This window comes from Cajanus cajan, chromosome 1, assembly GCF_000230855.2.
Source record: "Cajanus cajan strain Asha chromosome 1, NIPB_CcT2T_4, whole genome shotgun sequence".
Taxonomy (NCBI): Eukaryota; Viridiplantae; Streptophyta; class Magnoliopsida; order Fabales; family Fabaceae; genus Cajanus; species Cajanus cajan.
This window is the reverse complement of record NC_138517.1, coordinates 78,843,261-78,855,587: the sequence shown is the minus strand read 5'-3', so window position 1 is coordinate 78,855,587 and position 12,327 is coordinate 78,843,261. Positions and strand designations below refer to the sequence as shown.

Sequence of the window (12,327 nt, the reverse complement as noted above, 5' to 3'; positions counted from 1 at the left end):
CATTTCGAGAGTGATTCAAAATGGTCACCTGTTTGCTATTAAAATTAAGAAGGAAGTTATATAATTACTAATTTTTTTAGATAACCATAATATTAATACGAAATATGTATTATTAAAAACAGTTACTAATCTTTGTCACGAATCTTAAGTGTACATAAAAAAATTCTCCTCTCAACATAATAAATTTTATGTTCATGGCTGGAATTTGAACCCAAGTTCAATAAATAATTACTATATATTGTTGATGATCATTCATGGGTTAATTGAAATATAAATGATAACATGCTTTCCTGTAAGTTAAAATTTGATTGTTGAAATTCATTCGATTTGCTTAAAAGAGTTGGTCAAAATTTTGCTCCATACTTGAGCATATTCAGAAGTTTGTGGAGGTTGTCAACCAGGTAAGCAATATAGATTGTCTTTTCTCGGTTCAACTTTGGGAATAAATGTAAATTTTCAATTGGCTCACCCAAATGTGTGGACCTGTGAAAACATTGTACATATTTGTTTTTTGCTAGCACTAATTCTAATGCTTCTAAACGTAAGAGCAATAACTAGTTATTGATTAAACCCACGTCCAAGTGTTTTTCAACATGCAATCAAACATGTTCTTCCTTGCTTAATAGTAACAAGTATTTCATTCTTTTATTTATTTGTTTGTTTTAGAAACGATGTTAGATGAATTAGTTTGGTTTACTTCTTTGAAAAATCTGATTTTTTTTTTCTCAAAAGCTCATTGTGATTGCTTACTTTTTTATTTAAATAAAAAGTCAATTAATAATAGGGAGAAAAGTTTACACTTGTGCTATATTTTGTGATGATTTAGGAGTTGTAATGTACTATAAGGAAATAACAAAGAAAAAACATATTGACTCTTGAAATAACAAGATGCATGATGATCAAGAAGTTTAAATGCCCCAATCTAAGCAACACGAAATGGGTGGTACAAAGATGGAACTAGTATTTGGAGATTATCAAAAATAGGTGAAAAGAGTTAGAGATTATTAAAAATAGGTTTTGTTTTTTTAACAATCTTCTTTATACACATTATCAGATCAAATCTCTGATAACATATTTAAAACACTTAACTGTTTATTACTCATCATCATCATCAATAAATTCTATAAATTCTCGTGTGTTACACGTATACTTCAAAAGAAGGAAAGGATAAAAACCAACATGATGTAGTTCAGTTGATAAATAGTACTTGTTGTTAGGCATGTAATTAGTAGATCAATTTTCAGGTCTGTATATTAAATAACATTTATAGAAAAAAGAAAAAAGAAAGACAAATAACATTCATTGAATAACTCTAAATAGATTTTCGTACGTTTAGTGATTAGTCTCTAGTTCTCGACCGAAGTTATAGAAAAAAGGAAAAAGGATAGAAAGGTAGAAGAGTGAGGGGGACTTAACACAGTTAACTTTGGAAAAGAGGTCATGTGTGAAACTCCTTACAAGAAGGTAGAGGCTGCTATTTGTAATAATTATTAATTTATGAAACATTAGTAGTTAATTTTTATTAACTTACTGACAATCAGGTAATCTTTGTTTAATCTGTATTCCATCTATCTTGATTTTATCTAACACAGTCCCTAATGCATGCTCCAAGGGTGGATCTTATTTAACTAGGTCCATCATCATTGGCAGAGCCCCTGGTGAATGATGATAAAATGTTAGGACCAAGTATCTTAATCAAATAAATATAAGATTTTTATTGAAAACAACAGTTAAAGTGTATTATTATACTACCTTACAAGAACTTTCTACTTTTAATTCTTTAAGGCACTGGTTAGTATTCTCCTAGCATGAAAAACAACCCCAACTAGGCACAACAACCAGAACCAGTAGCATAATGTTATAGGTGTGTTTATTTTTACTCAAACCTCGGTTTGAGTCAAACCAACCAGACACAAGCTTCTCCATGGAAGTGTCTTGAGAGTTGCGATAACTACAAACACTCACTACATGGTTACAACTTGCTCTTTCTAACAGGCCCCATCTCCTTTGCCTTTTCCCTCAGCAAGTGCTTCTGCGTCTTCCCAGTTGCTGTCTTTGGCAATGGTCCAAACACAACTGATTTTGGTACCGAATAAGCAGGCATCTTGGACCTACAGAACTTAACGATGTCCTCAACCAAACGTTGCTCATTACTACTATCCACTCCTGGCTTCAGTGTCACAAAAGCACAAGGTGACTCACCCCACTTCTCATCTGGCCTTGCAACCACTGATGCATCAAGTATTGCAGGATGAGAGTATAGAGCATTCTCTACTTCAACACTACTAATATTCTCAGCACCTGATATGATGATGTCCTTTGACCTGTCCTTAATTTCAATGTATCCATCAGGATGCTTCACAGCCAGATCACCAGAATGAAACCATCCATTTGCAAAGGCCTCTTTGTTAGCTTTGGGGTTCTTCAGGTATCCTTTCATCACAGCATTGCCCCTCATCACAATCTCACCAACAGTGGCACCATCAGCAGGAACAGGCTGCATGGTTTTTGTGTTCATGACTTCTAGGCCTTCCAAGCCAATGTACCGCACCCCTTGCCTCGCACTCAGCTGAGCTAGCTTTTCGATGGGAAGTGATTCCCACTCTGGCTTCCAGGTGCATACCGTGGAGGGGCCGTAGGTTTCTGAGAGACCGTATGTGTGAGTGACACGAAATCCTAGTTCAGACATGGCAGCAATTACAGATGGAGGAGGAGCTGACCCTGCTGTATTCACATGTACAACATGGGGTAGAGGAAGGATGGCTTCCTCAGGAGAGGAATTGACTATTGAGTTAAGAACCACTGGTGCTGCACAAAAATGAGTGACTTTGTACTCCGCAATGGCTTCATAGATTGCCTTAGCTGTTACCTGTGTTTACAACAATTAACTGAATAAATGTTAAAGAAAACAACTCTCAGAAGAAAGTATACTATACACATATATTAGTTAAAAAGAGGGCAGCCTATTCAAGCAAATTTGTTTCAAGCAGGACTGAACAAAGAATTGTTCATTTGAAATATAATCATTTATGTATGTTTAAACTTTAAACTTCTAAATTAGAATGTTACTGTAAGCCAGCAACTGCAAAACGTTATTGATTTAGAAGAACTCTGGAATCCTGTTCAACTAATTATTTAAGTTCGTGTAAACTAATTTATGTTTTCAACTATGTCACTATTATTAAAGAGACTGATCAACATGTGGTCAATAAGGCATTATCTGTTTCTCCTACATGCATTAACGATAGCATTAAATTTCAAGCAAGAATTAGAACTGATCAATAAGGCATGTACAGCATATTACTCAACAAAGTTAGTTTCAAATTTTCAATCACTCCCATAATTGGCGAGCACAAACAAAACATCAATTTACCTTCCGAAGACAAATGTTAGTCCCACAAAGAGCCGCAAGTGTCCAAGGATAGCACCAGCCATTGCAATGAAACATGGGAAGTGTCCACAGATACACAGCACCTTCCTTCATGCCCCAATTAAGAGCTCCACTTAGAGACATGAGATACGCCCCTCGGTGGTGCAACACCACACCCTTAGGACTAGCTGTGGTACCAGATGTGTAACCCAAAGCGATGCTCTGCCACTCATCCTGAGGAGGTTTCCACTTGAATTCAGGGTCCCCGCTCTCAAGGAATTTCTCGTACTCAATGACTCCCTTTGCCAAAGCATGTCTGAGATCATTGGGGTGGCAGCTTTCATCGCCAACGACAACTAACATCGGAGGCTTAAAGCTTTTGCTTTTCTCAGAACATATCTTCAAGGACTCTTCCAACAAGGAAAATAACTCTTGATCCACAATGACGGCTGCAGCGGATGAATGAGCAAGAAGGAAAGCTATTCTGGATGCACTTAGGCGAATGTTAATAGTGTTCAACACAGCTCCTGCCATTGGAATCCCAAAATGAGCTTCATAAAGGGCTGGTATATTGGGTGCAAGAACACCAACCTGATGGCAGCATTACATTTGATCAATGCAACGAAAACAACATCAAGACCATTGGTAAAAGTTAACCCAGTGAAAAATGGAAAAATGTTAATTAGTGTCCTAAGCACACCAGTTAAAGAATTAAAAATAGAATGTTTTTATTGAGTGTGATGTAATTTTATTGTAGTTTTTAATGAAAAATTTAAACATATTGATTTCTTGCCAATGTTATTAAGACAGAGGTTAGCAAGATCTTTTTTTAAAATAAGATCTTGGACCAAAAATTCAATCACGGGGTTGCACAGGTTTGTGCATGCATTAGAGTGCAAATTCAATTGGTATTTGCGTTGCATGTAGGCTTGTGGATGAAATTGAACAATTGTTATAAAAGACGGAGGACGTGCAAGTTACATGCTGAATATGATTCATGCAAATAGTAATAGTTAAGGAATTAATTTGGTTGCAGAAAGTTACAGTGTGGCCGAGACCGATGGAAAGGTTGGAAAGAGCAGAGGCGAGTCGACGGCAACGCTGGTGAGTTTGGTGCCACGTGTAGTGCTGTGATCCATGGACCACGGATATTCTGCTGGGGTGCACCAGAGCTGCTCTTTCCAAGAACCATAGCGGGGTCAAGGCAGTGTGGTTCGCATCGTTCTTCGGCAAATCGTCTATGTCGCGCCCCATTGTCATTTCCTGCACCTCTCTCTCTTGAGTGAATGAATGAGTGCGAGGTACGAGGTTGTCTCGAATGTACTGTATGTCTGGTGTTTATATATAGCAGTCACACAACAATGCGTTCCTAATCTAACGGCTCTTGAATATTATTATTGGGTCAAATGACAATTCCGTTTTTGCTCTGCTTTTCTTTCTCTCAGTTTAGTTACATGTGAGCTTATTTGCAGTTTTCAGCTACAATGTCAATGTGCAATGGCCACTGTACTGGTTGGTTTGCCAACTTCGTTTTTGCCTTCTTTCTGCTTGTTTCCAGTGGCTGAGGCTTTCAATTTCACTTTCAAAACCCTCACAACTGACGAGTTACCATCACCAATAATGTATCATATACTATTCTTTAATTTAAATTTGCTTTTCCCATATCGTTACATGCAATGCATTCATTGCTCATTCTTTCTATTCCAATACCTTCCTCAGTTCCTCATATATCATTCTGTCAGCATCACCTGTTTTGCAACTTTGAGTAAGATCATTATTTTATAAGAGTGCCCAAAGTCCTATATTTTACTAAACTGACTAATTTCCGACCTACACTAGAAGGGGTAGGGTGGAGAACTTTATAGCTCTTTTAATTATGTCAGTATTTTTTGAAAAATAATGAAAAGTTTTTCATAAGCACTTAGAAGTCCATTTAATTTATTTTATTTTAAAATATGGCTACAATTCAATTTTTTTATTCTCTATCTAATATATATCATGTTCAGTATGCACTATAAAAATAAATCCCATACTAGTCGCACCATAAAAAATATATAAAAAAATTGACAGTAATATCGACATTAATTCCCTTCAGAATAAATGTTAAATAAATATCAAAACATATATTACATTATTTCAATTCAATTTATCATATTACATGGTTGCAAGAGCCCATTGCAATATAATATCTACTTGATCAATATATTAATATTTAATAATGAAGTTTGGAAAACTTAATACTTTAAAGCAAATTCACACAGCTTTAGCTTGTTTAACTTTTAGTTAATGTCTAAACAGGACCTAAAAACGTTTTAACTACTTTGACCGGCGCAAGTAAATTTCATTGCAGAAGTTATTAGGTTGGTAAAACAATCAAAGGAAAAAAGTGATTTCTTCACATCTTGAAATAATGCAGTTACGTGCTACTTCTGCATGAAGCATGCAGCACCGTCACACATATCAAGCAAACTGAAAATTTACCTGGTGTATTGAACTTGAGAGTTGGACAAGCAAAAAAGTAAAATGCAATATAATCACACTCAAGTTGAATCTGAAATATTCTGTAAGGACAAAAAATGGAAGTATGACTTTGTCCCAACTCCCAAGTCACTGAAGAAAATAGCAAAGATAGCACGCATTTCTCGCAGAGTCAAAAACCCAGAAATTCTGCACAATATTACTATAAACATGGTTTCCATGAAGATATGGAATCAGGGTACAAATTTAATGTCTTTGAAGTATTCATGCTCCACAGCGCTCCTGGCGGTAATTCTTTTGCTGGGATCCAAGCAAAGCATACTCTGTAATACAATAAACATTAGTACAGACAATAAAGCACCACAGAAACTCAGTAGTAGAAGTACCCGAGGAACCAAAATGGATGTTAGTATTTAAGATGAAGAAAACTTATAAAAATGCAAGAACGGACTGGTACAAACACAATGATATTATATTTTTCCGCAACAAAAATTAAAAAAATATATACAAATATCAAAATCAAAACTCCCTCATTTTATAGGAACTAAAAACATATTTTAGAGCAAAAACTAAAAAAAGATAAGTCTTATTAATCACCAAAAAATAAAGATAAAAAACTAATGGCTGGAACTGTCGAGCATTGCACCATTTATTGCTATTTATAAATCATAAGGCACACACTAGTTATGATCCCTTATAAATACGATTTTAAGGTAATGGTAAATGAAGTAACTTATAATTTATAAATAGCAGTAGTTTGGGAATAAAATAAACTGAAATCACCATTTATGCATGGTTTCTTGCCAGATACCTTGATTTCTGAGCTACATACAATCAGTTATCATTTGTTAATGTAAAACCCAGAGAGGGTGAGTGTTATCTAATACTTTGTTTTACACTATTGTTGCTTCTAAACAGATTTATCATAGAAAGTACTTCCTCTTAATTAGTATTCAGTAATGAAATGCACGAAAGATTGTTTCATATTCTCCCATTTATACAGACTCAACACTTTTTATGGGAACATTGGAAACAAATGCTTGGGAATAGGAGTATAATAAGTAACCTAGCGGAGAATTGAACCTCTTTACATCACCACCACACCCCAACCTTAGAGACTGTCGAACTACAACCTATTTGCGCTATTTTTAATAATTGCAATGAAAAAGAATACTGTATCAAATCTTGCACTTACAGAAAGAAGATTAAGACCAGCTGGATCAAGATTTGGAACCACAGCTGCTAGGTCCTGCAAAGTACAAGATAAGCTTAAATTATCACTGAATGAAGAACACAACAATTAATCCAGGTTAAAAGGCAAACAATCATAATTACCTTAGGGGGCCATTTGGGAAATGTTGATTTAAAATCAGGCAATGAAGTTACTCCAGGCCACGTGTCTTCATTTGGTGTACCCAAGATTCTTCATATAAGGAACAATATGTATATATATTAGTGTATATATGTATCTTCGATTATTCATTTGATGGAAGCAAATATTTATTTGACTATTTTTTCCATTCTTCAAGTTTATTTAACAGCTTTTGATACAATAGTTACCAGTTTTAAATTCCAAGCATACTAAAAATTTGACAAATTAAAAAATTCAGATTATAAACTCCATATTATGGGAAAGACTAAAAGGCTGTCCTCACAACCCTAACCTCCAGGAACCAAAAAAGGAAAGTTCTATATTTCTCCATTACCTTACCAAAAGAATTTGAAAAAACTATTATAAAATTTTAATAGAATTGCTAAATTTTCACCAGTTCAAATTCAATATAATCGATCACTTCAATCAACAAAAAGTTATTTAAATTTAGCCTCTTCGAAATTTTTTTAAGAACAGCTAATAATGCATTACATGTGAAACAAAATGCTTGCATTGTCTCAAAGTCCAGCTATATATAATCAATGAAAACAAGATTTTTTGTTAACTGTTTTTTGTACAATCATTTAAACCAAGAAACAAAGTGAAAAACAAAATGATAGTTTATGTAATTATTCGTAAAAACAGAAAATAAAAACAGTAAATGTTTCCTTAAACCAAACAAACCCTTAAAGTTGGAGGGAAATGGAGAGGAAGGGAACCACTCCTCATCAATTTATGCTCCCCACCAATATTGGGGGGATTTGGAGGGAGGGGAGGGGATTTAAAATATTTAGAGCATAATGTCTAAAATATCCTCCTCTTTGAACCAAACAATAGAGCTACCGTCCTCCCCTCCTCTCCATTAAAATTCCTCCACTCCCCTCCTCTTAACCAAACCAAATGAGAAATAAAAACCCCGCTCTTCCCCTCTTTTCAACCAAACTGTTAGGATATAGAATTGTAGGTTTTACAGGAGAAAAAGTAGAAATAAGGGGTTACGACTCCTTCTGGTCGACTCCTATCATGTCTACGCCTCCTCCCTCTAAAGGGTGCCAAGCAAAGGTGTTGGGCATGAAGGAGAGTGGTTGAATCAAAACAGTTGCGACAAGAGGATCAAGAGCTTATGTGCTGTTTCAAGAATAAAGGGAAATAGAGTAGTTAATAGTTAAAAGGATATCATGGGCTAGACCCATCACATCTATAAATAGGAGGTTACTTGGTAGAGGGGAGACATTCATATATTTCCATTTGTAGATTGAGCTTGGGCTCTTTGTGGAAGGAAAAATCCTTTCTGAAGGGGAAACCCTTGGAGGAGATATTTCTCTCCTATTTAGTGATCTTTTGATCCTATTCAATAAAATCTTTCTTTTCTTTCTCTTTCTTAATTCTTGGTTCCTAACACAAACAGTACCACACTATGCTTTATCACTCCAGCAGAAGTTTTGATAATCCATAATGCAAACCTAACATTGCAGTAAAAACAAACTACAAAAATAGGTCCTGACAACATGGGGAAACTGTAAACCATACACAGCCAAATGTAGACCAGACAAAATATTACACTATCAATATATGTAATATCCTATCGATATATCATCTATATAAGAAAATGTCCATATTTTCTTTCCTTGAATGAAATGGGAACTTTAAGCTTGTGTCAGTTATCCCTTAGCCACATGCAAGAAGCCTGTCAAGCTGACAATCAAGCCCAGAAAAATCATCTATAACCCAGACCAAGTCGAAGGCCTCAAAAGTATCCAACAAGAAAGTGGCATAAATTTGAGACCAATGCTTGAGGCCATTAGTAACTAAATATCCAAAAGAGGCATGTCATGCTTTTTTTTCTATTAAACTTATACTAGTTTATAGATTACTAAATTTTGGGAGAGGTTAGAGCTTTAAGATTCAGAGAAAGAAAAGATAAAGGAATCAAACAGACAGAGGCAAGACTATGAGAACAAGCAGCCAATTTGCTCAATAATCCAACAGCTGACAACTGAAACTTACTTTCAGAGGACACTGGTCAAACTGCCATCAACACCATATGTATGTGTGTGTCCGCGTGTGCATGTGTAAACTTAACCCCTCACCAAAAAAAGTACCAAACAGGATTGAGATTCTTCATTAAAACCCCATATAAAATCTTAAATATGTGCCATATTTTTAAAACTCTAGAGGCATATTCATTACTGATAGAAATTATTATGATGCGCCAAGAAATCAAAATTTTATGCAAATAGATACTAACCTGAATATTTTAAATAATTCATCAATCTCAGAGTCCCCAGGGAATAGAGGTCGTCGGTTTACCATCTCTGCAAATATACATCCCACTGACCAAACATCAACTGGGGTAGAATAATGACGAGATCCAAGCAATATTTCTGGAGCTCTATACCATAATGTAACCACCTACAAGCAATCACCAGCAATGACTATAAACACAGAAATGGGAATAAATATTGATTTAAAGTTCATTAGTTCTTCTTCACAAAATTTTATATGTACATCTAATTTTATTTGTTTAAATTAAAAAAACATGCAATTTTCTTTTCAGGTTAATAAAAGTTTAGGGGAAGAGTCAGAGCCAAAGCAGTCAGTCGTGCACAATAGAAGTGCTTAAGGCTGGAGAAGCACATCATAGCACCCTACTGCTACTCCAAGGGCAGTCATGGCTGGGGTCTCAGTGCCATTAAATGGGGTCAACTATATGGATTCTTGTCCACAACTGTGCTCAATCTTGCATCATATGTAGTGGACACTGGACACAAACAATATGAACCCCCACCCTCCCCAACAAATGCTGAAATATTGATATTTTTTTAGATCAAGTGCAGAAATATCAAATTACCAAATATAGTCTTGAAGATAAGTCATGCAGCTTTCGCATTACAGGGCAGTAAGATTTTTAACTATTACATTCCAAAATATGCAACTTTAGTGTATATCATTTTCTTGTGAAAGAAAACCATTCATTTCAATTATTTATTATTTGCATGGATGACTCACAAATAAGGTAGCACACAAACCTCATGGGTAAATGTCCTGACAGGAATGCCAAATGCCCTAGCCAATCCAAAATCTGCAAGCTTTAGTGAATTAGTACGGCGGTCTATCAACAAATTCTGAGGTTTCAAGTCTCGATGAAGAACTCTATGTGAATGGCAGTAAGCAATGCCACAGAGAATTTGATAAAGGAACATCTGCAGAAAGGGTCATTAAAGAATTCAAATTCCAAATTCAAACTAATTGGTATTTTCACAAAAATTAGCATCTTATAGAATCCATGACAAAATAGATTTAACATTAACAATGAATGTTAAGGTGGAAAAATTGAACCATAATCTAACCTACAAACATGAAAGTGAAGGAACATCACACATAACCTCATAACTTATAACTAATTACATTCAATAGAACATTAAAGAGGGAGGCAGTCACACAGACAATAAGAAAGGAAGCCAAAACAAATGAAATACATGATAGCTGCATCTCAGCGTAACATCTTAATTTTCATTCTGCATTGACCTGACTCAACACACTAAAACTCACGAGACACAAATTATGCATAAACCTGCATCCAACAAGCAAAAGTTATGTAGCCAACCATAAGGTTTTAAATCATTGATCACTCTCATATTGTCTTCATTTAATTTGTAGAAAGACAAGACAATGGATAAGAAACCCATATATTTGCTTGCCGAATTAGATTTCTTGCTCACTCTCACAAGTACAACTCACCTTACAAACATATATAATCTAAAGAGAAAAAAAACACAAGTCACTCACTTTTACTTGCCGCGGATCTTTCACAAACTCTGGAGATGAATCCATGTGCTTCTTAAGATCCAAGTCCAGATACTCAAAAACCAGGTACAACCGCTTCTCACTGTGCACTACATCCTGCAACCTATCATCCAAACAACCGCCAAGCATAACTCAGTAATGAATTGACAAAGAGGCGGAATTAAATTAAGAACAGCACAAAACAAAGCAACACTATAATAGAATTATGCCTTTCCCATCCAACATGCCAGGACATATAAATCCATACAAATATGGCGAGAATTTCGTAACACGAAAAACATGACTCGAAAATGAAGGAGTTCGCATAATTGCGTACACATCCAACAGTCACTTCACCAAACAACAAACATAAACAACAACTGAGTGGAATTAAAGCATCAAAACCACGTTCTCAATTATTCCACGCGTCCAAACCCTACAAGCTACGAACATCAAAACGACGCCGCCTCTTCATTCACTATATTTCAAGAGCTAAAAACTCGAAGGCTAAAGCGGAAACAGAAATTCACGATAAACAGGAAGCAGTGACAGCACTATAATCGATTAGAATGAGACATTGCATTGGAAGAAAGAGAGAATACCTAACAATGTTCCTATGCTGCATCTCTTTCAAGAGAGAAATCTCGCGAATGGCGGTGCTGGGAACGCCTTCGTCCTCCTGCTCGAGGCGAATCTTCTTGAGCGCGATGGTCTCATTGGTGACGCGGTCGCGAGCCTTGTAAACGACGCCGTATGTTCCCTCGCCTATCTTCTCCACCTTCTCGTACTGCAAAATCGAAAAGTTTGTGAGAAGAAAGTGAGAATCGAAGAGCGATGCATTGCGGTAGCACTAACCTGTTCCATGGAAGATCTGAGAAGTGAGAAGAGAAGAAACAAGGTTGGAGCGCTTTGCAGTCACTCTCGCTCTCTCTCACTCTACTCTCGTGAGTCGTGAGTCTTGTCACTTCTCTCTCTTTCTCTATTTGTTTCCTTTCTAATTTCTTCCCTACCCTTTTCCCTCTTTTTTTCTTTTAATTTATTCATTTCTTTTTATTATTTATAATTTTACTAAAAATCACAACTATGTAAAAAAATGACAAGGTCTTGTAATTTGGTTAATTACTTTATTTGAGTAAATTATTTCACCTAATTTATTTTTAAGATTATATATTATAATCGAGACTTGTTTGAATAAATTGTATCATTACAAATTTATTTAGATATGGATCAACTAGTATAATGTTCTTCCAGTTTTATTAATAGTTTTGAGTTTGAGTAATTATAATAGTTATATTAAATATTTCGATGAGAATGTATTGTC

At 35.4% G+C, this 12,327-nt stretch overlaps 2 protein-coding genes across 2 annotated transcripts; both read right to left on the bottom strand.

The window, feature by feature from the left end:
- Nucleotides 1-1,691: 1,691 nt before the first annotated feature.
- Nucleotides 1,692-5,991, bottom strand: LOC109811435 (acetate--CoA ligase CCL3). The gene is made up of 4 exons (XM_029273993.2): nucleotides 5,852-5,991; nucleotides 4,415-5,118; nucleotides 3,374-3,961; nucleotides 1,692-2,869 (listed from the first exon to the last, which is right to left on the bottom strand). The coding sequence occupies exons 2-4, from the start codon at nucleotides 4,628-4,630 to the stop codon at nucleotides 1,973-1,975; spliced, it is 1,701 nt and encodes a 566-aa protein (XP_029129826.1). The 5' UTR covers nucleotides 4,631-5,118; nucleotides 5,852-5,991; the 3' UTR covers nucleotides 1,692-1,972.
- Nucleotides 5,880-12,021, bottom strand: LOC109811436 (cell division control protein 2 homolog). Its single transcript, XM_083063615.1, has 8 exons — nucleotides 11,862-12,021; nucleotides 11,609-11,793; nucleotides 11,010-11,130; nucleotides 10,250-10,423; nucleotides 9,469-9,632; nucleotides 7,184-7,271; nucleotides 7,044-7,097; nucleotides 5,880-6,171 (listed from the first exon to the last, which is right to left on the bottom strand). The coding sequence occupies exons 1-8, from the start codon at nucleotides 11,868-11,870 to the stop codon at nucleotides 6,082-6,084; spliced, it is 885 nt and encodes a 294-aa protein (XP_082919741.1). The 5' UTR covers nucleotides 11,871-12,021; the 3' UTR covers nucleotides 5,880-6,081.
- Nucleotides 12,022-12,327: the final 306 nt, after the last annotated feature.

Coding starts and splice junctions, on each gene's coding strand:
- LOC109811435 (XM_029273993.2), bottom strand. CDS start 4,630: ATGACAATGGGGCGCGACATAGACGATTTGCCGAAGAACGATGCGAAC. Junction 3,962..4,414: donor CCATCGGTCTCGGCCACACT/GTAACTTTCTGC, acceptor TGCTGCCATCAG/GTTGGTGTTCTTGCACCCAA. Junction 2,870..3,373: donor CTAACATTTGTCTTCGGAAG/GTAAATTGATGT, acceptor TTGTAAACACAG/GTAACAGCTAAGGCAATCTA.
- LOC109811436 (XM_083063615.1), bottom strand. Junction 10,424..11,009: donor AAGATCCGCGGCAAGTAAAA/GTGAGTGACTTG, acceptor CCCTTTCTGCAG/ATGTTCCTTTATCAAATTCT. Junction 7,272..9,468: donor GAATTATTTAAAATATTCAG/GTTAGTATCTAT, acceptor CCTTATATGAAG/AATCTTGGGTACACCAAATG.